The sequence below is a fragment of the Vipera ursinii genome (assembly GCF_947247035.1).
Source record: "Vipera ursinii genome assembly, chromosome: 2".
Taxonomy (NCBI): domain Eukaryota; kingdom Metazoa; phylum Chordata; class Lepidosauria; order Squamata; family Viperidae; genus Vipera; species Vipera ursinii.
The window spans coordinates 56,983,050-57,006,227 of NC_139513.1; the positions used below are offsets into that span (position 1 = coordinate 56,983,050).

Below are 23,178 nucleotides of genomic sequence, written 5' to 3' on the forward strand. Positions count from 1 at the left end.
TTTTTGATAGGTTGGTCTGTTTTTTCCCTTTGTGTAAAGATAGATGCAAAAAACAAGTTAAATAGTTCTGCTTTCTCCCTGTTGCATGTCACCTTCTTGCCACTTTCACCCACTAATGGACCAATCATTTCCTTTACTTTTTTCTTGTTTTTTACATGTTGAAAGAAGCTTTTTTTTGTTATTGTTGACTTTGTTCACAAGCCTTAGTTCATTTTGAGCCTTAGCTTTCCTCACTTTATCTTTGCGGGCTCGGGCTATTTGCTGATATTCTGACTTAGTTATGTGCCCCTCTTTCCACTTTCTGTACTTGTCCTTTTTATCTTTCAATTTGTCATAGAGTTCTTTATGCAGCCATGCTGGTTTCTTTTGAGAGCTGTTATTTTTCCTCTTGGTATTGTGCTAGACTGGGCTTTTATTATTTCACTTTTCAAAATTTCCCAAGCTTCTTGAGTTGTTTTCCCCTTGAGGATTCTCATCCATGGTATCCTTCCCAAGCTCTCTCTAAGTTTATTGAATTTAGCTCTCTTAAAGTCCAAGACTCTAGTTTGACTGTGTTCTATTGCTTGTGCTTCCATAATGTTGAATTCCAATATTGCATGAGCACTTCCTCCCAAGGTTCCTGTGGCTTCAACACCTTCTATCATTTCATCTCTGTTAGTGAGAATTAGATCCAAAATGGCTAATCCCCTAGTTCCCTTCTCTACTTTTTGGGTGACAAAATTGTCTGCTAGGTTTGTCAGGAATCTGTTTGAACTTCCACTTGGTGCAGAGTTTGTCTCCCAGTTGATGTCAGGGTAGTTAAAGTCACCCATTACTATTGTGAGGTGCTTCCTACATACCTTAGTTAGCTGACTAGCAAAAGGTTCATCTATTTCCTCTGTTTGGTTGGGTGGCCTATAGTATACACCTATGGCAATGTCATTCCCCCCCCCCTTTTATACTGACCCAAATGCATTCAAGTTTACAGTTTTCATTATTGTTGTGCTCTATTTCTGTAGAGATGTAGTTATTCCTTATATAGAGGGCAACTCCATGTCCTCTTTTATTTGGTCTGTTTCTTTTAAATAATTTAAATCCCTCTAGCTGTGTGTTCCATTTGTGTTGTTACTTGTTACTTGTTGAAGAAGGAGACCGAGTTGCATTCTGAAACTAAACTTCAGAAGTAATTTCTTAAGTATAAATTTTAAATTCCAGTCTGAAGCTATGAAAAAAACGGCTCAAATATAACAGATGTCCTCAAACAATATATTTCAAAAAGAAAGCTTTCATAGCGCTATTACGTTTTGAACAAAAATGGTTAATAATATGGATTCCTGCTCTGATCCGGGGGGGGGGGACGATGACCTAAATGGCCCCTTCCAATTCTGTGATTTTTATGAACTAAAATATTCAGAATAAAAGTTGGTCAAAATATGAAATGTTTTGAGGGCGGCATTTTAATCTGTGCTTGAGTTTCAAGGACAAAGGACAGATAAATGATTTTACCCAGTGTCCTTGCAAGACCAATTGAAGCTGATATGAACTTTTTAGTACTCTGAATAGAGTTATAAAATCATTGCAAAGCATACGGCCATGATGTATTGTAATTTCCATAGCAGCTTTCTTACCACAGTCAAGCTTGGTAGTAAAAGAGCCAACTAACAGATAGCCTACATAATCTCTCCACAGTCAGGCAAAGAATCTTTTGACATCAATGTCTCATCCCTTTTTCTCCTCCACCTTTGGTAGTCTCTTTTATATCAGTGAGAGAATTAAAAAAACATATTTGCTTTGACTTAGCCAAGCGCTGTCCTCCTGGTAGGCTGATCCATATTTCCCTTGATCCTTAACAGACATCATCATATATTTTAAGGCTCTCACCATTGTTAGTGATGGTTTCTCCACTGAGTTTCCTGGCTAGTAACATCAGATCTTTTACCTCAGTCTTAGTATCTTTATTTTATACAATTCAATGAATATTCTGTTGCAGATGCATAAAGATAATTAGGTTCTTGTTTAGCCTTCATAAAACATTATATGACACTTTACATATATGTAAAGTGTAAATATACAGAATGTCTGTTTATAATTGAATTGATCAAACTTTTGTTATATTTGTTTTATAAAATATGAATCCTTTAAAAAAGAGTAACTCTATTGTGGTAATTGATAAATGTTGCTGGGGAAGACTGGCATGGTTATAATACATCTATTACATTTATTAATCCCTTCTTCTAAAGATTGAGATAGTAATGAAACTTAACCAAGAACCAAGAACAACTGTGAGACTAAAAAATATTTTTGTTACATTTTATTTTGTTGTCATTTACTCACCAAAGTATTCTCTGATATGTACAAGAATTAGATTTAGGCAGGGTAGTATATTCAGTATTTTGCTCTGTCAGATTGACGTATGCTTGTTTTACTTATTTTGGAACTTTCAATATTTTGTTGATAAAGCATGTAAATTTTGGCAGCTTTGAGATTGTTGCACTTGTTTTGGTATTTTTACCTTGTAACTAGTAGCAATGATAAAAAATTCCTAGGGCACATTGTTTGATACACAGGAAGGATGAATATTAAGAAATCAGTTCTCTAGGTACAGAATTCCCCAATTTTTGTTTAATTTAGAGAGATGTATCAAATTGTTTCAGAGTGAATTCCCCCCTCCCCCCCAAAATGGAGATGTTCCTGAATTCAACACTTGGACTGCAAAATCCAGATCGCCTTTGTGACATTGAGTTTACTTCGCTTTGCTAAAAGAGTACTGCAGTAATCCACTAATCATATTAAGATCCCTGAAAATATAATCCAGAAGGTTCAATTTGAGAAGACTGGAACAATCAGATTTTTGGCTGCCCGTACTTCCTTCAATTATATTTCAGCAAACTTCACCAGCTATAAATTTGGTTCCAAGCTATTTGGTTCCAAGCTATTGTTTAATTTTAAAACCTTAAATGGTTTGAAACTGAATTACTTGAAGCCAGTTCTTTTGCTAAGAAACCTCCTTCCATACAGACGGCATGTTTCAATGATGTTTTCTAAATAATAGCTGTTAGCAGTGAACATTACATCTACTAAAGAGATTATTTTAACAATATTGCTGCACTGGGATGTCTTCTCCAAGGAGGTTATTCCTGGCACCGTTACAGTACCATATGCACCCATCTTTTAGGTGCTAGGTTTAGCATAATCTATTTTGCCTCACACAGGCTTCCAAAAATTCTTCTCAGGATATGCTCTAGAACTCTTAAAGTGATATTGGAACTGCAGTTCTTAACACATCTTGATGGCATCTGTATGTTTTGCCTGGAATTCAATGATTTATTCTGTCAGCTGGATCCCTCTTGCTGCATGTTACTCTAGTGCCATTGGATGAATAATCAGGGATAAAGGAGTGTAGTTTGCTGATAGTAGAGCCGCTCTATAATTCTTTTTTTGCAAAATGCCTTTTAAGATTCTTAAGTCACGAAACAATATGGTTTATGTATAATTCTTTTTCAAATACAGTATGTACATGAGTGATCAATGAATACAAAATGCCATATTTATGATAATTATGGAGACTCCCATTTGAACATTAACATTTTCATTTTGTTGCTGAATAAAAAGTAAACATGCATTATGTTTACAGAGGTAAATTCCCATTTAGAACTTTATTTACAGTAATTTGTAGGGTTTCCCAGGCCAAATTATGTATTCAAGTTTATCAATTTTCTTCTGTGACAAAGTTTAGTTATGGGTAAGTTTTCAAAAGGAAATCGTTATTTATTATAATTTCCCTCCAAAAATACCAAAGTAGTATATGGATTCCTACCCGGTGTTATTGCCATGACACTTGTGAGTTAGGCTAGTCCAAAATCAGCAACAAAGTCTCATCCTGCTTCTGCACCAATGCTTTAAATCAAATGTTATCTAAGTAGTAATTATGGTTTCCTTTTTCCTAGCGTTCTATCAGTTTTCGTAGTGACAGTCGGTCTGATCTAATTGCATCCCGTTCCTGGATGAGAAATGTACCCTCTGTTAGCACCAAGCGACGAGACAGTAAACTCTGGAGTGAGACTTTTGATGTTTGTGTCAATCAGATGCTCACATCCAAAGAAATTAAGCGCCAAGAGGTTTGCTTATTTATATTGTCTTTGAGATTGTTTTTTTTTCTGAAATGGGATTAAGAGGTAGAAATGAATGTGTACCTGGCTCTGTACAGTAAATTCGCTCTTCACAGATGAATTCTGTCTTTTTGCACGTAAGGCAGTAACAGAACTGCCACACATCATAAAGAGAATATATACAGTTCAACATTGATCTGTGGAGACTTGATGCTTTTTGAGCATGGTTGTTTGCTTATAGATGTTTCATTACCCCATTAAGCAGTGCACTGAAAATGTTACCTAGCTGGGTAATGAAATGTCTGCAAGCTCAAAAGCTCAAAGAGCACTAAGAACTCCACATACCACATATTTTTACCCTGATGCTGCTAAGAACTGTTAAGACATTACTACTCCAGTTTGTAAAAGTGACTCTCGCAGCATCTGATTAGAGTGGCTCCTGCTACAGAGCTCTGTCTATTTTGCTTATACTGCAGTGTAATAAATCATTTCCTTCCCTCTCTTTGGTATTCAAAAGCCAACTGGCCATTGATGCTGAAAAAGAATCTTCTGCATGTAGCAATGTAATGGCAGAATAAGTCTGGATCAAGGAAGAAAGCCTGAATATAAGGACAGGGCCATTTTTAAAATACATCACCTCATTCTATGGCTTTTCTATTTTCTTCCTATTGCTGCTACCCAAATATTTTCCTCATGCAGTTATAGTTTGAAGGGTGGGTGGAGTTTACAAATAGAAAGAAAAGATTCCTCTGAATTTCTGATTTGTTTTTAAATAGAGCAGCAATCAAATGAACAAGGAAAGTGATGTAGAACTTGTTGTGTGCTAAGCTGTGAATGTTTTTTTTTTTAGAAATCACAGTGTCTGGGTACCTATAACATCTTAAGCTAAAAGCAAATAAGAAATATTATAGCCTTTCTTGATAGGTGAACTCAGCCAGTGTGAATTGTCGCTACAAATGTATTTTTCCATTGATTAAGAATATTGAAAGGCAGGAACAAATGGCCAAATTACAGTTGCACATTTTGCTTCCTGTCTTAGTTCTAGAATGGCTACTTAGACAATGATTATGAGGTAAGGAGGTCTCCTTCCTGAACATGTGCAGCTCTCAAGATGTTAGTACAACACACATTTACCAGTCTTTAAATTAGTTCTCCTAGCACAGACCTCAATTAGCCATCCAATTGTCACTGCTACTTCCCTTTCCATGTCTGCTTTCCCACCCACTTCCCACTCCAGAGTTGGGGGGAAAAATGGTTTCATGACTGAAGCAGCACTCCCAGAGTCAGGTACAAGTGAACAATATTCATCACTACCCCATTTTCTGCCCCTTTTCCAGCCTCCTTATATGACTGAGTAAGGGTCGGATGAAAACCAAAATAACCAGAAAGTTATTACCTAGAGAAGCCCCATTTTCATAAAGCCTCTTTAGACAGTTGAAGGATTACTTAACCTTCTGATAAATAATTTGCATAACATAGAAGATATGTAAGGATTTAGCTTAACAACAAAAAAATTATCTGTTTGAAGCTGAATTGAACCTTTTACCTGCTGTTATTCTGTTACTTGTGTTAATTCAGTTTTGGAATGCATGTGTGACATGCTTACACTTCTTCCATGGCCTTGATATTTGTGTCATGAGAATAAGATCAAAGTGTTAAACACTTTTAACATTGAAGGACTATACTTAGAATTATATTGGCAAGAATTTTTGGAGACAATACGAGGAAGACTTACAGTTTGTTAAAATGTTATCAGATAATCAATCCAGAAGTTTTATTAGTGACCAGGAGGAGACTAATATATTTCTGAAATCAGTGTCACATCATAGGGTGCAAGAGAAGACATATCAGATGTGGGATGTCATCTAATTCTTGCCCAGATTTTTATAGCCCACATAATGTATGCTAACAGAGAACTGCAGCTTAATGAAGCAAGAAATAATATTTGGTCATTGTTAACACGGAGCTGGCTCAAAGAAATATTATTGGAACCCTTTATCTTCTTGCATTAAAATATTCATTGCCTTTCAGGCATATGGTACTATTTTTTTCATTCCAGGCTCTTGATGTTGTAAATTGATTAGCCTTTGAGCTGTTCATTCAGAATGATCTAGTGCATGTTTAATCAGAAGCAAGACATTTTATTTGATATTCCAAGCATTCATGCTTAAAGTAGCAGCTTTTCTTGTTTTTTATACAAATAGATTGGGTCTCATCTGGAAATAAAACAAATCATTTTGCTTTGTCACAAAAACCCCATGGAAGGCCACTGTGCACCCCAAGAACCTTAAGCATAAAAATCTTTTGAAACAAGTCATGAGTAAAGTAAGAGCAAAAAACAGAATGACATTTGAACAATTCCTGCTCCTCTTTTAAATGATTTTGAAGCTAAAAAATATACTTTTTAAAGGGCAAGAAGACACCGTATACACCAATTTATTTTAAGGAAACAAAATAATTTGCATGCATCAATTTGTCCTGAAACCGATAGTAGGACCAATGATGCACTTAAAATTTAAGAAGCGCAAACATACAAGATACAAGTAGTCCTTGTCTTACAACCATTTGTTTAGTGACCGTTCAAAGTTAAAGCAGCATTGAAAAAAGTGATTTATAACTGTTTTTCACACCTATTATGACCATTGCAGCAATTAGTAACTGGCATATATTTATGACCATTGCACTGTCCCAGGGTCATCTGATCACCATTTATAAGCTTCCCAGCTGGCTTCCAACAAGCAAAGTGAATGGGGGAAGCTAGATTCGTTTAATGACCGCATGGTTCATTTAACAACTGCAGCGATTCACTTAACAACTGTGGCAAAAAGGCCATAAAATGAGGTGCAATTCACTTAACTATTGCCTCACTTACCAATCGAAATTTTGGGCTCAGTTGTGGTTGGAAGGTGAGGACTACCTGTAGTAGACAAAAAGCAAGGTCTTCTCATTTCTCCTCTGCTCCTTTGAGGAAAATGAAGAGGGAGAGGAAAAAAACTCTATTTGTTAGCTTTATATGTAGTGCTCTGTGCACGTTCCCCAATTACAGATTATGAATCACAGTGACAGAATCTGTGCACAAGGCACACAGCACTTCTTAGTTTCTCTGGCAGCTGTTGGTTCTCTGGCCAGTTGTGGTGCTCACCGAGAGCTCAGTAATGCTGAATTCTGAGGCCAGCTCCATATAGCGTCTGATTGGCAAAACGTTATTCTCTTAATCTGTTATATTGAGCGCCCTAGAACTAAAGCAAGGATAATGATATTTTATTGTATGCCACTGAAAAACCTTTGATGGTGAAAGAGAGAGAGGAAGGAAGGAAGGAAGGAAGGGAGGGAGGGAGGGAGGGAGGGAGGGAGGGAGGCTGGCTATAATAACTGAACATTTAAAGCAATATAGGGGAAATCTTGAAATAACACATTTGTTTTATTTATTTTATAAAAAATATCAGTTTCTTTTTCCAATTGTTTTCAAAATTACAGGCTATATTTGAACTTTCACAAGGAGAAGAAGACTTGATAGAAGACCTAAAGTTAGCAAAGAAGGTACTACATGCTTACGTATTTTAAACTGGTTAATAATGTTTCTGTGACCAATGTTAATGAAGACAACGTTTGAGTATACAGTAGAAGCTAGAGCATAAATATGATCGCTAGTAGAGAGTTTACATATTTGTTTATTGTATGGCTTTTCTGTCTTTTCACAGGCGTACCATGATCCAATGCTTAAGCTCTCCATAATGTCTGAACAAGAATTAAACCAAATTTTTGGAACACTAGATTCTTTAATTCCTCTTCATGAAGGTATAAGTCCTTGCATTCAGTATATTGGAGAAATGGTTGTATATAATTTTAGAGTAGTGTACAAAATCTATAAGCTGAAATATGCAGCCATGTCCAGTATTTACATTTGTCTATAATATTTGTATAGGTTTATGTTTATGGAGCAGGACTTTACCTTGGAATTGGTTGGAATCTGTTAAGATTTCATTATGGAATTGAATATTCCTAGTGAAATCAAATTGTCCTCCACCACTGCCAAAAAATAAAATAAGATACTGGAGTACATACTAGAGGTTTCCTGGGTATATTTTACAAAACTGGCTATTTCAGCTTATTCAGATTTGTGAAATTATGTCATGTGTGTCTTTGTTTTTTCTTTCATTCTATTGAGCTACTTTTAGGACTTCCTGAAATTTTTTTTTTAAAGGGTGCTATGAGGGGAGGGACTCTGATTCCAAATTAAGCAGCAGTATTAGAAGAAAGGCTTTAACATTGTTCAAAAGGGTCATGTCTGAAGTGGGGGACATGCTATTGGTTGTTTTGCTTTCTGTCTGATCGTCATAGCATCTTTAAAGGGTGGGCTGGATGCTTAAATGTGGAAATGATTAATAATAAGAGATACCAGATCATTCTGCTCTGATTAAAACTGAAACTGAAACAATGCAGCAGTTAAAACAGATGTATGAAGACACCATTAGGTATGTTGCATGAGGTTTGTCGCTAAAATATGAATAGATAGCCACTCAACTCACTTTCTTATAAAAATGATAGGGGCTTTTATGTCATTTGGCAAAGGTTTTTGTTATTAGAAACTAATAATAAATTGACAAGCTTGCATCTTCTGTTGTTTAGCCAAAAAAAAAGGAAACCCAGTATATTTTGATTCACACTAAAGTTCAAGACCATAGTCTACTATAGAGGAAAAAACCAGTGTTACATTCTCTGCTAAGCCTGGCTTTCCATGTTATGAATGTTATCAGTAAATGATTCATAAACCAAGTCTTCCATTAATTCCCATAATACTCAGTATTCTATTTTCATCAGATCTTCTTAGGAGACTGAAGGCAATTAGGAAGCCTGATGGATCTACAGAATCAGTTGGTCACATTCTTGTGAGCTGGGTATGTAAAATACTCATATTTGTTTTCCTGTTCCTATTTTTCAAATACCAACCTTACAAATGTGTTTATAGGAAGATGAGTAGCAGGATTTGTGAATATTTGAGTTAAAATTAATATAGTTGGAAAAGATATAAATTTTGAAGAAAAGGATCTTTGATTTTAACACTTAAGGCACCTTTCTAACACTGTAGAAGATTAAGGATAAAGAACAAACTTCATATAGCCAAAGGCATAAAAGAAAACTGGTTTGCTTTCACAGTTTCATATGCTAACAAATGTCTATTTGCATGTGCTGATGAGCAGTGCTTGTGATATATATAATCTTTGCATAGTTAGATTAAATATAGCATTCTCAGGTGATATATATCAACTTGCTTCAGAAGACTGCATTATTGTATTAGTTCAAATATATAGGATTTATTCAGAAAATGTGCTTTTTAAACTCATTTTGGATACAAAGCCACAATAACTATTTTCAAAGACATTAAACTGTAGGTAAGAAAATAAAAGTTCTAGAACTTATAATACTGCATAATTAGAACCCTAGAGTAGCAGATTTAAAAATCTGAAAGCAGTCCCATCTGAAAGCCATGTATGAAGACACCATTAGGTATGAGGTTTGTCGCTAAAATATGAATAGATAGCCACTCAACTCACTTTCTTATAAAAATGATAGGGGCTTTTATGTCATTTGGCAAAGTTTTTTGTTATTAGAAACTAATAATAAATTGACAAGCTTGCATCTTCTGTTGTTTAGCCAAAAAAAAAAAAGGAAACCCAGTATATTTTGATTCACACTAAAGTTCAACGTGTAAAAACGTGTAAAAACTCTTGCCATATATTCTTTTCTTTTCTTTTCTTCCTTAGCTGCCGTTCTTGAATTCTTATGATAGTTACTGTAGCAATCAAGTGGCTGCTAAAGCTTTGCTGGACCATAAAAAACAGGATCACAGAGTGCAGGACTTCCTACAGCGTTGCTTGGAATCGCCTTTCAGTCGCAAATTAGATTTATGGAATTTCCTTGATATCCCACGCAGCCGTCTGGTGAAATATCCATTGCTGCTTAGAGAGATTTTGAGGCACACACCAAACGATCATCCAGATCATCAGCACCTCGAAGAAGCTGTATGTGTTTAGCAATAATATAGCAAGTAGAACCATTTTTTTAAAAACGTTGAATTATCCATCTCAAGGAATAGAATGGCAATAGTGTGTATATGTATGTGGGTCTGTAGTTGCTTGATATGCAAAATTACTTGCAGTTAATGTAAGAATATTAGCAGTGTAGAAGTAGAAAAGCAATATTGATTTTAGAGGCTGTGGAAAAGTTAAGGTGCCTTCTCCTGCCCTATTGACTAGGTATTCTTCCAGGCCAGGCAGCTCCAGTATGGCTTGTAGTCACCCCCCCAAGCCCCCTTTTTAATGAAGTAAATCAAGTAATCTCTTTCCTTTGACAAATCAGGTTGTGCGACCTGCACACCCAAATTGGTTGGTCATACTAATGGTTTCCATAAGTTGTGTTGAGCAGAAACAAAGACTCTGATAACATATGAACTATGTCTTTGTTGTGATTCAGGGTCAGCCTGTGGGTTCGGCAGTTGGGTCGGACGACTCAGAGGAGGAGGAGGGGGGTGTTGAAGAGCTTGCTGATGATGGCCTTGAGGCTTCGCAGAGCCCTCAGCCAGGCCCCTCCCACCTGGTCACGACGGAGACCCAGCTGTGTGAGCCTGACAGCGTGGATGAAGATGACCCACAGCTGGCCCTGTTCAAGGACGCCCGACGCAGGAGGCAGTCAATCAGGAGTAAACAGAGGAAGGCAATGGGGCACCTCGGAAGGAGGCAGAGAGAAGCCACACCCTGAACTGTATAAAAGGGGAATGTGTGGGAGGGCTGGTTTGCTGAAGGCAACCGCTTGATTAGTTCCTGTTTCGTAGCTCCTGTTTCATGGTTGGTGTCTTGTTTTGCTGTTTTATGTTAATAAATTTGGCAGGCTTAATTCCAGCCTCTTGCCATTTGTAAAGGGGTTGTCCCTGCCTTTTCTGCAGGGCCGGCAGCAGGCTGGTACAGAACAGTCTTACTGTGACTGTCCGTATGTGCATGTGTTTATGGCTAAATATCACAACTTCAAATATTCCTCTCCATAGTGTTTCTTCTTAGATATAGTTCTAAGAAACTGAAGCATGCCAAAGCTCCTTATGCCAAACCTTTTCTTTAATCCTCTGGGAATATCTGCTACAGTTTAAGTATTCAAAGGCTGACCAGGGATTAACATTTCAAGAAAACTGTATATTAGCTACGTTGCAATAGCTAAGGCACCTTCAGGGCTCCCACAAATTTTAGAATTCCTTTCCCTTAATGAAGATGTGGAAATTCAGTATAACTGTTTTTTACTGGAAGTGTGCAGGATTAGTTTCAATCACTTAGGTTTATTTAGAAAAGCATCCCTATTTACTATGGTATAGCAAATTACAATGCAAGTTTGGGGTTCAAGCACATGTAATACTAGAGGTTTTAGCTAGAAAATCAAGCTACAAAGTCCTGCTGTTTATGTGTAAAAGGATTCTGATGATATAGGCTTGAATGAATAAATGTGCTAAACTGTCATTCATTTAGCAACTACCTTGTTTAGAGATCATTTGCAAATACAGTGGTAATAAAGGGTAATAAATTTTTAAAAATTGTTTTATAACCAGTGCACATATTTATGACCTAATTCACATGCCTGACAACAACGCAGATTAATGTGATGCTAGAAAACCTTATCTGAATGGGAAAGCAGCACCTGCTGATCTTCACTGCATCTTTCTCTCTCTCTCTTTGTCTATGTATGTCTCTCCGTGTGTGAAGCGTATGCTTAGCAATCATTACACTTAAAAACCTGGTCATTGAAATGGAACTTGGTCAGTGAACAAGGACTGGATGTATTCATTTTATCATATGGCATATTCCTGCTCGAAAAACATAACCAAGGAGTGAAGGGGTCCTTGGTGCTCTCTGAGCTTGATTATTTTCTTGCAGACATTTCATTCACTTGTCCAGCATTGATGATTTTACGTAGTTTGGGTAATAAAACACTTGTAAGAAAACAATCAAGCCCAGAGAGCACCAGGGACCCCTCATTTCAACACTGACCTACAAATATTTTCCTCCAATGATAACCGAGAAGTTCCTGCAGATTCAGTTGAACCACTATGCAGAATGAAAAATTCTAGGAATTAACATCCGCACACCTTAAAGCTGCCAAAGTTGAGAAATGCTGTGCTAGAAAAATATTGGAAACTTAACTTTCAATAGATCTTGTTTTAGCAGCTATTTGTCAACCTGCCTTGGAAATTGACCTGCTTGTAAATAATCTCTTTAATTTTTTTCCAGATGAATATTGTTCAAGGCATAGTAGCAGAAATCAATAAAAAGACGGGAGAATCTGAATGTCAGTATTACAAAGAGAGGCTGTTATATCTTGATGATACCCAAAGGGACTCCCTGATAGATGAGTCACGTGTTGTTTGCTGTCATGGTGAACTAAAAAACAACAGGGGAGCGGTAAGGGATTTATTTTTCAAAATAAAAAAGTGGTATGTTTTATTCTCTTTCCTTTGAATTCTGATTTTTACATCAACAGATTGTTGCTCAAATTAAACACACTCTTGGATGTTTCAGGCTACAGTTGGTTAGAACAACAAAGGAGCAAATGTGTGTTAGAAAATATTCTTCTTTTAATAGCATTATGATATCTGTCTATCCGTCCTTCCATCCATCCATCCCTCATATTTCCTTAGGGCTCCCCCATCCCAGTATATTTTTAAATGACCATTCAGATCCATAAAAGGAGGGCAGGTCACAAAAGATCCCCACAAGAGAACAGCTCCATACAATATCTTGCCTTTCACAACATGGAAAGTCCTGTCAGGGATCATTGCTGCCAAGATATAGGACCATAGGGTCAGTGCATAAGCACATCTCATAAGGGAATTGGGAACAAGTCCAGCAGTTCAAAACATCAGTTGCTCATAGATAGAGCAGTTGCCCAAGATTCAAGGTCAAAACAGACCAATCTGAGCACAGCCTGGATTGACTATAGGAAAGCCTAGGGTTCAGTGTCGCACACTTTGATCTGTGAATCCCTGGCGCTATACAAAGTCAACAGGACACTAAGGATCTTCCTCAAGAACTCAGTGGGACTATGGAAAATAACACTGAAAATCAACTCAAGATAATTTGCATGTGTCCATCAAGAGCACATATTCCAAGGCGATGTATTGCCCCTGGTACTGTTCTGCATAGGCCTGAACCTCCTCCACCATATAATCACAAGGAGTGGATATGGATACAAGTTCAAGAGTGGAACTACTGTCAGCTACCACCTCTACACAGATGACACAAAACTGCATGCAAGAGTGAGCAAGACATCAACTCGCTGATCCATCTGACACACATCTACAGTGACAACATTGGATGTCATTAGGACTGGAAAAGCATGGCATCCCAAGTACCACTACCAAAGGATAAGACAGGTCCTGAAGAACAAGATCCATGCCATCAACATATATGAGTCAGATATCCTGCTGGTAGCATGAGCTGGTCAAAGCAGAACATGAAGATCCAGAACCTCCTCACAATAGATGGAATTTTCAACCCTGAATCAGAGATTGTACCCCAGGTAGAAAGAGGGTGGGTGGGATCTATTGCGTATTAAAGTCTGAAACCCATAGTGTCCAGGAATACATCAGTAAGGTGGCACCCAAAAATGAGCTTCTGAGAAAATGCCTGAGGTAGCAGCAGACACGAGAAGAAAATCAAGGGGAAAGATCAATGCCATGAGAAGACAAGACCCTGCATGGAATGTACCATCAACAGATAGTTAAAGTGGCAGACATTGGGAAATCCTACCAATGGCTGGGAAGGGCTGACTAAAAAGCAGCATTGAGGCACTGATCATAGCTACTCAAGAACAAGTACTAAACACTAGATCCATAGAAGCAGAGTTCTATTACACCTGAGAGGACCCAAGGTGCAGATTACACATAGTGGCATGGTGTAAGATGCAGATATGAACAGCATACATTCAACAACAACCAGGTAGTTGGCATTTTGTACAAGAACATCTGCGCAGTGTATGAGTTAGACCCTCCGAAGTCCAAATGGGAGACACCCACCCAAGATGTTTGTGGAGAACAATAGGACCAAGGTACTGTGGGACTTCCAGATCCAGAGAGACAGGTACTGGCCAATCAACTAGACCTCATGGTATTAGACAATGACCAGAAGATACCAATGGTAATAGATGGTAGCAGTGCACAGTGACAGCAACATCAGGAAGGAATACAAGAAGCTGGGAAAATACCAGGGCCTCAAGAAAAAACTAAAGAGGATTTAGAAAATAAAGAGCAAAATGGTCCCAGTGGTAGTAGGACCACTCAGGGCTGTGATTCCTAAGCAGGAGAGTGGCTTCAATAAATCTCAGGAATGACATCAGAGCTCTCTGCCAGAAGAATGCAGTGCTAGGAACAGCTAAGCTATTTCACATAACCCTCAAACTCCCAGGCTTCTGCTGGAGATTAAGGAGGACAGGTACCACTTGTGGGTTTGTGCGTGTGTGACAGAGAGAGAGAGAGAGAAGTTGAACATTACTATTTTCTGTTTACTCTAGAGTAATTGGTTCTTTTTTAAATTAAGAAATTTAGAAAATTCTAGAAAAGAAACTCAAGCTTTTTTTCTTTTCTCCTCAGAAATTTCATGTCTTTCTTTTCCAAGAAGTGCTAGTAATTACTCGGGCAATTCTTCATAATGAACAACTCTGCTACCAAATGTATCGACAGCCCATCCCTGTGAAGGATCTTACACTGGAAGACTTGCAAGATGGAGAGGTGCGATTAGGTGGATCCATACGTGGTGCATTCAGCAACAATGAGAGAAGTAAGAATCAATTAGATTATTTCGATGTTTGTCAAATAATGACACTTCAGAAATTTATTTTTTTATTTAAAATTCTAAAATGCTGTTTTGTTAAGAAGCTATTTTGACATATCCTTTATGTAGCTGGCACCTAGAGTAGCCCAGTTCTTAAATTATTAATAACATGCCATTGTTTTAAATCTTTAGTATTTTGTGGAAAATTACAAACCAAAGCCCCAGAGTTCTGAAAATTAACACAGCATTTAAATCATTTCACAGAAAGCACTCCATATACTGATTTGGTTCCTTTCTTCCAGTTAAAAACTTCTTTAGAATCAGCTTCAAAAATGGATCACAAAGTCAGTCCCACTCATTACAAGCAAATGATACCTTCAATAAACAGTTGTGGCTCAACTCTATCCGTCAAGCCAAGGAACTGATTTTGCGTGCCTCGGGTGAGAGTGGAGTCCTTGATTTGGAAGGACCTGTAATAGCATCAAGTAGGAAAAGTATATTCCAGCAAGAATCCAAGTCTGAACAAATGGACCAGTCAGACAGTGGATCTAACTGTAGCATGGACATTAGTGAAATCAGCCTTGAGTGTGACCACATGGAAGAGACAGATTCTTGGGAGAAGGACAGAGAGTTAGAAAGCAATGTCTGACAAAAGCTTCAAGAGGCTTTCAGTGTCTTATATATACGTATTTGCATTCCATATGTGGAGCAAGAAGCACTTTTTAATATTTTTGTGACAATATCAATTCAATCCCTATTATATTTGTACCTGTTGACCATAATACTGTAACTGCCAGTATGTGTGATTTGGAATGTATGGCAAATATAGTCTTGTGATAGTCTGTAAATGTCTCAGTGGTTGAGACAGGTACTTGACCAATTATTTTACACATCCTATTGGTAGACATGATTTCTAAACTAACGGTTTTAGACATATTATATAGCAGGTGTCTCTGTTTATAAAGTGCCCACATTTGATGTTTCAAATGGCAACTGAACACAAGTTGTCTGCATGGCCTTTTTAGAGTATCAAAGTTAGGAAGTTAGAAAAGACGTGGTTTCAAAAAGCTTGAAGTTACAACTGAGTTACTTATTACCCAGTGATTTGACATAAGTACATTACTTGACATTAACTACATTACTTGCATGGGTGCATAAGCTATGACAAGTAGCATATTAGACAGTGGAAGGTGTTCAAAAAATGAGGACTCAAGTGATGTCCAACTTTTATAAAGCAGTGCTATATTTTAGGATAAACTAAAATACTAAGTCAGCAATAGTCTTAAATACAGCTTGATTTAAATTTTTAGGGTGAAACTTAAGATACACATGTCAACAATTAAGATGGCTAATGCAATAAAATAGGGTTTCTCTAAGTGCATACGTGCAAGATAATCATTTGAAAATTAGCACTTCTTTAATACTGAAAATCTAAAACTTTGTATGATTGTGCTGTGAACTAAGCAGATTCAATTTTAATAAACATTAAAAGAGCATGGAAGGACCAAAAATGACAGCTGAAATATTTTGAGTTCATTTAAACAGAATTATTTTGCTTCATGTAGCCTTTCTGAGGTGACATATCAGTTTGTATATAAAATGGTGCTTTTTTAGTTTATCTTACATTTTTTAAATAAAAATTACAATCAAGACTTATTGTGGGGAAAGAAATTAGTTGGGTGAGCAGCAAATAAACCTTCTCTTTCTCAGTTTCCATGATTGCTCATATTCCTAGCCTTCGTTGCAGATACAGATGGATATGCCTGATAGGGAAAGGGTGGCAAATGATAAAATAAGCCACAAGGTCCATCCCTTTTATACATGTGTTGTGACATCACAAACACATACAACAGGGACAAACTTAGAGGATGACACTGCTTTTTTTTCATTTTGACAAAAGTATCATATCCTGTTGCCACCACTGAGACTAGATACTTTCTGTCATGAATTCTGTATAAGAAACTCATTTAATATGCTTCTCATATTAAAATTCAGAATACATATAATGTGATTCAGATGTAAACAAAACATTATCAACCTTGCAAAAATTTGGAATAGGGATTCCCCACTAGAAAACATTAGAAAGGCCAAGTTTTTAAATTAATTCACTTTCATGTTTATAATGTGTATTATCAGGAGTTTAAACTGCTTAGTTAATAGTGATTAAAATAAGCCATGATTCAGATATTTTCATCTAACAGACCTCCGATAAAGCACTGACTTCTTTAGCACCAATCTGTACCATTCTATAATTCTCTGTTGTGAGAACTGTCTATAGCACCTACTCTTATTCTAGTAACTCAACTGCAAAGTGTTCTGATTAACATCTCAGAAAAATGTTCAGCTATTCTTTGATTAGCTTCCCCAGCTAAACTTGGGAAAATGCCAATAAACTGGGAAATTGAATAAAAAAAAGTACAATTAGGTTTGAACAAGAATAAATCCAGTATTTTACTGATTTCTTATAAATGGGCCTATAGTACACAACTTAGTGCACTGAAATATAATTGTTACTATTATTTTCCATACTGTATAGACTCCAACCTCAGTACAACAGTAATGTTGACAAAATGTATACATCAAACATTTTATGTTTACAGAAAAACTAAGGGAGTAAATAAGGTGTCAGGTTTTTTATGTTTCACAATCTGTTACATGTAATTATGTTAAAATAATCAGTATATAATAGATTATTTTACTTTTTTAAAAAAATATTAATTACAATTATCACTGTTTAGGATATTTCTGTATGTATAGGATTAAAATATTATGATCATGTTTCAATCTTGTAATTTATTTAACTTGCTTTATTCTGGAAAATGTTCACCAATCAAGGGAAGCAGATCTAGTGACTTGTGGTTTAATGCAATGTTCCAGACTGGGCTTGGAGTAATAGTTACAAAGGAGACACAATAGAAAATACATTAAACTGCAATCTTACAATTTTTACAGTCTTACAACACATGGGAATAAGTCCAAATGACACAGTGGGACTGTTTCTCAGTAAATATACCAAGGATTGTGTGCTTAAGTTGTGAACTACTGAACTGACAAATACTTGCCAAAATGTTAGAGAAATTGTATGGTTTTCATTTATTAAAAATACTGTACTAGTGATTAAATATTTTTGCATAATAGCCTTATACTTTTCTCAGAACATTTCAAATAAATTACACTGAATTATGTTTCATATCTCCATGCTTAATTGGGAAAGGCAGAATATCTCTTCAAAGTATTATTAATTTTATATTTTAGCTAAACATTATATATTACTGCTGTTCAAAATGGGTTTATGAAGGATTTGAAATCTGAGAGCTATGGAATGAACTTTATCAAATTCTTTTTAATCAGTTTTAAGATGTTTGCTATATCTGAACAGGAACAAAACACCGGCAATTGTTGCAGGCCAGGATCAAAATGCGTATTCCCTTAGAAATCTTACAATAGGAGTTGGTTTTATTGTTTTTAAAGGGAAGCAAATAACATTTAAGTACTAGCAAATACAATAGGACTGTAAATCATTCAAAAGACATGCTTCATGTGCTATAACTGCTTCAGTAATTTAAAGAGGGAAGCTTCTTATTCTATAGCTTCCTTCAATCTCTTAGATGATTAATTGGTTAAACTTTTATACATATTTAAGGCCATCAGGCAGGACATCATGGGGATCTTTCTGCTGAAATTTTAGAATGGTTCTCCCAAGCCAACCAATGCTAATTATTGTATTTTATGAGAAAAGCATATCTTTAGAGTAACCCTAGACCTCAGTTTCTTCTCCAGCCAAAGTGGATTTTTGAGATTTGGAAAACATGGTTTCCTTTACAACTTTAATTTTAAAATTCTGAAGGCATCAGGGCATGTAGGCGGTCATGGAGTATAAGACGTATGAGGCACAAGGAAAGTAAAGGCCAAAGTGGTTCTAGTGGTAGTAGGAGCCATAGGGTCTGTGACTCCTAAGTTGGAAGCGTGGCTCCAACACATCCCAGGAACAACATCACAGTTCTCTGTCCAAAAAAGAGGCGTGCAAAAGACACTGTGCAAAACCCTCAAATTCCCAGGTCTTTGGTAGAGGCCCTGAGATTGAGGAAGATACCTCTCACCACCCATAGAGGTGAGAAAGGAGATATATGTGCGTGTGTTTTAAATCAGGAGCAATATGAGTTTCTTGTAAACATACCTGTTCTATGCTGCAATTATTTATGTTTAAATAAATACCCCAGACATTTAATATTGCATGGAAATAATATCATGGCACTGTTTAAAGCATTAGGCATCATGTATACAATGGAAAGACCCAAAATGCTAAACCAAGGCAAAAATAGAAAAGCTTAATCTGAAACGAGCTCTTGAATATTAAAAAATCTTAAAGCCCCTCAAATAAAAACAAAAAACAAAAATAGGAATAAACCCAGTTGACTATGGAAAAGCACATACCTGTAAAAGAAAGAATGAAGCTGAAATAAAACCCCTGTTGAAGGGAAAAACTATGAGGAAGAGAAGTGTCTACTTGATATTTTCAAAATTATTGGGAATTATTGTATTTTGCTATCAGAATGAATTTCACATCTTATCTTCAAATATTTAGCAGCAACAGGATTATAACCTTTTACTCCACCAGCAAAAGTAGCAAAATAAACATCACAGGGTAGAAATAAAGGCTGCATCTCTTATTATCTTGTTCCATAAATGTGGTCTTGATTCAGTTTATTATGAAAAAATAATCATCACATTAAGGAGAATACAGTTTAAACTATTACTGCCATCTGCTGGTACTATTTTAATAAAAGTAAAATTGTTTAGAAAAAAATCTTAATTTCTATTAATTTCTAATATCCAGTAATTATTACAGTCTAAAGGTCTGATTCTGTGAGAAAATAAAGTCTATCAATGTCTCTTCATGTCTGGTTCAACATCCCCTTAATAGAATTGCTTAGCTCCTTGTTGGGAAGGGACCTTCCAGATCTTGTTAAACACCAACACTGCCGTGAAGTGTGAAGGTCTTATCTCCTGGGTGCATGCTTCATACTGCAAGGCAGTACCAGCCCCAGATGAGGAAGCTGCACAATGCAAGCCATCCAAACCCATCAAGGCAAACAATGAAGTTTTGCCCAATAGGGATGCAAGTGCTAGTAACCTCTGCTCCCCACCGGTGTATAATCTCTGGAGCAGACTAAAACAACAAGAAGTGAACCCCAATCTGTCCTCCTCTGACAACTGAAGGACTCTATACCACCTTCCTCAGCTTAATGGAAGCCCAGAGGTGCATGAAGGAGACAATCTGCATTAGAAAATGCCTCATACCTGCCATATAGACTATGACTGTGTTATTGTTTGTAGGCACTTGTCTAAATTTATATAACACTCTGTACCCTCCCATCATAACTCTTAAACCTATAGAGGTTGTATGTGCCTCCCAGGAAAATGCTTGCCTTACAGGAACAGCAGTAAGACATTGAAGAAGCGTCTGTTCCAAGCCCCTTGACATTTCCACCAATTTGTATTTGAGCTTGGTTGAGGCATATCGGGTTGCTCATGGTAAGAGCAACCTGAGCAATTGTTGGCTGTGTAACTATGGCACAGGAGCCAGGGGAAACATGCTCTCCCTGTTTGTTAGGTCCACACGGTGACAATGGCACTACAGAAATGGTCTGGCAGTGGCTTGACCCTGGGTATACTGAAGGCAAGCGGTGCGCAGCCCTTCCAGAACATGATGAAATACTACCATTTGCATGACATCGAAGAGGGTAGAGTATGCATTGGGTCAAACAGCCTCAATATCACCTCCTGAAGTACGACAACACTGGGCTATAGTTCTTGTAATATCAGTGTTCTTATAAATACCTCGTGGAAGTGACATCCTGGAAGTCCTAGAATTAGGCCTTGCTCTTATATCAGAAGCAAGGATGCCCTCTTTTGTGACCTTTTTCCTGATGATGACTGTTCCTTTGATCCCTGGAGTACATATCCGTGTTTTGATAACATGCTGGATACTCCACTAAAAGGACCTAACGTGGCACCCCTCTTGAGAGTCTCACAAAATTTACACGGTATGATTCCCCAGCTTGCAATTTGCTGCCAGTTAGCAGGTACAGTAGACTGCACATTTAGCCACTATTCTTCATTGGTTAAGTTCAATGCATACATTTCCTCTCCTTCATATCTCAGGCCCCAAAATAAGGAGGAGCAGGCTACGATTGCTGACATGCTTGTTTTCGATCTGGTGAAATGGCTCCATGGCATAATGACTCCAAAATTGCTACACAATGGACAGTACCAATTTTTGGAGACCCTACTCCCTCAGTTAGGTATTGTGGGAGCAGTGTAAAAAGTTTTATGACCTAGAACAATTGGTTAATACCACTGCCGATGGATTTGAGATAATCGGCGCAGAATTGATGCCACCAGGAAAACAGTATTACAAAACTGTTTTGCCCTCGATTACCTGCTAGCCAAAGCAGATGGGGTTTGTAAACTGGTGGGTGAATCTTTCTGTGTTTTTATTCCTGATGGAAATCAAAGCCTGTTTAACAACTTTACAAAAATAAGGAAGGCTGTTGCCGAATATAAGAAGAATTCCACATCATCATTTGGGACCTTTGGAACAGGTAATTTGTGGGATATTCCAGTAAATTTTCAGGCCTAGGAGGAAAGATTTTGATGCTCCTTTTCACTATATTGTTCATTGTTATATAGTTATTTTGGCAATTAAGAAATGTTTGTCATAGGTCGGCAGCAAATCTTCAGCAATGCCTCTAATGGCAGTTACAGTTGTAAGAAAAAGTATGTGAACCCTTTGGGATTACGTGGAGTTTTGCATGAATTGGCCATAAAATGCGCTCTAAACGTCATGTAAGTCACAACAATAGAAAAACACAGTCTGCTTAAAATAATACTACACAAACATTAGATGTTGTCATGTTTTAATTGAACATAAGATGGAAACATTCACAGTGCAGGGTGGAAAAAGTATGTGAACCTTTGGACTTAATAACTGGTTGACCCTCCTTTGGCAGCAATAACCTCAACCAAACGTTTCCTGTAGTTGCAGATCAGACCTGCACAACGATCTGGAGTAATTTTGGACCACTCCTCTTCACAAAACTGTTTCAGTGTAGCAATATTCTTGGAATGTCTGGTGTGAATCGCTCTCTTAAGGTCATGCCAAAGCATTTCAATCGGGTTGAGGTCAGGACTCTGACTGGGCCACTCCAGAAGGTGTATTCTGTTCTGTTGAAGCCATGGTTTTGTTGAATTACTTGTATGATGCTTGCATATGCATACATTTCTTCATAAAATAAGGAACCAGAAAATGTGGGAATTGAGGAATTACCTTTGCAACAGGGTGCCTTTTGCAACGGTACATGTCAAAACAGTAGTGTGGAAAGTTGTGCTAAAAGCAAGAACAAGGAACTAGCACAATTACTGTTGTAACCCCAGGTCATGAGCTTGTGGTTTTAAGGTATACTGTAAAAGGGCGGCACTAAAAGAGGGTCAGGGTCAATGGGCCGCAAGTTGTCCCTTTTGACTGCTTGTATGGTTGATCCTGATTGCAATGGGCTATGACAGGTATGTACTTATTGTGTGTTCTAAATTCCAATAAACCTCTGGATCCTACAGTGAGATGCTTGCGGTGTGTTGTCTCTTGTCTCTAACAAGTTTTTCCCCTGACAATTCCTATAATTAACTTTTGTCTGCCCAAATTCTTTAGAATCCAATCCAGAGTAGGAAATTTCTTTTCCAGGAAAGGAAAAAAAGGATATGAATTGTTCAATCCATGATCAACTTTTTATAGAAGCAGCCTAATTAAAATGAAAATTGTCACATTTATACATGCTTAAACCAGGCTATCTGTAATCAAATCTCATTAGAATGTAATATATAGATTGTACAAACTCTGATTATCCTGCATGATTGCTTCCCTGCAGATTTTTAATGATTATTTTGTTAAGTCCTGAAAGATCTCATGAAACCAGATCGTTTCTCTGCTTTTCTTTTTTCTCTTCCGGGAACAGCAGATTCCTAACTATTAACTGTAATAAGGCAAGCACACCAGATGATTAATTTTGAGTCCCAGGAAAGGCACACTGTCAATTACATGTGTGTCTGTTTGTGGGACTCTTCTGTTTTATAGGCCTAATTAGGATAGGCAAGGGAAATATGCCCATTTGCTGATGTGGCACCTTGGGCAGACAAATATCTGGGGCTAGCCCTTACTGACAGTTTTAAGCTTATAAGGAAAGGTTAAATTATTAAAAGAAAAGTCCTTAAAATACAATAATTAT

General features: G+C 37.1%; 1 protein-coding gene across 5 annotated transcripts in view; it reads left to right on the forward strand.

Annotated features, from left to right (window-relative positions):
* Positions 1–18,081, forward strand: part of ARHGEF3 (Rho guanine nucleotide exchange factor 3) — a 145,010-nt gene extending 126,929 nt beyond the window's left edge. For 4 of the 5 annotated variants that reach the window (XM_083352927.1, XM_083352926.1, XM_083352928.1 and 1 more), the window contains 8 exons: positions 3,927–4,097; positions 7,566–7,628; positions 7,790–7,886; positions 8,910–8,986; positions 9,854–10,111; positions 12,359–12,529; positions 14,716–14,902; positions 15,199–18,081. In XM_083352927.1, the coding sequence (XP_083209053.1) occupies positions 3,927–4,097; positions 7,566–7,628; positions 7,790–7,886; positions 8,910–8,986; positions 9,854–10,111; positions 12,359–12,529; positions 14,716–14,902; positions 15,199–15,545 (1,371 nt within the window). In that variant the 3' untranslated portion in view covers positions 15,546–18,081. The remainder of the gene's footprint in view (positions 1–3,926; positions 4,098–7,565; positions 7,629–7,789; positions 7,887–8,909; positions 8,987–9,853; positions 10,112–12,358; positions 12,530–14,715; positions 14,903–15,198) is intronic. The other variant, XM_083352930.1, reaches the window with a different exon arrangement.
* The last annotated feature ends 5,097 nt before the right edge of the window (positions 18,082–23,178 follow it).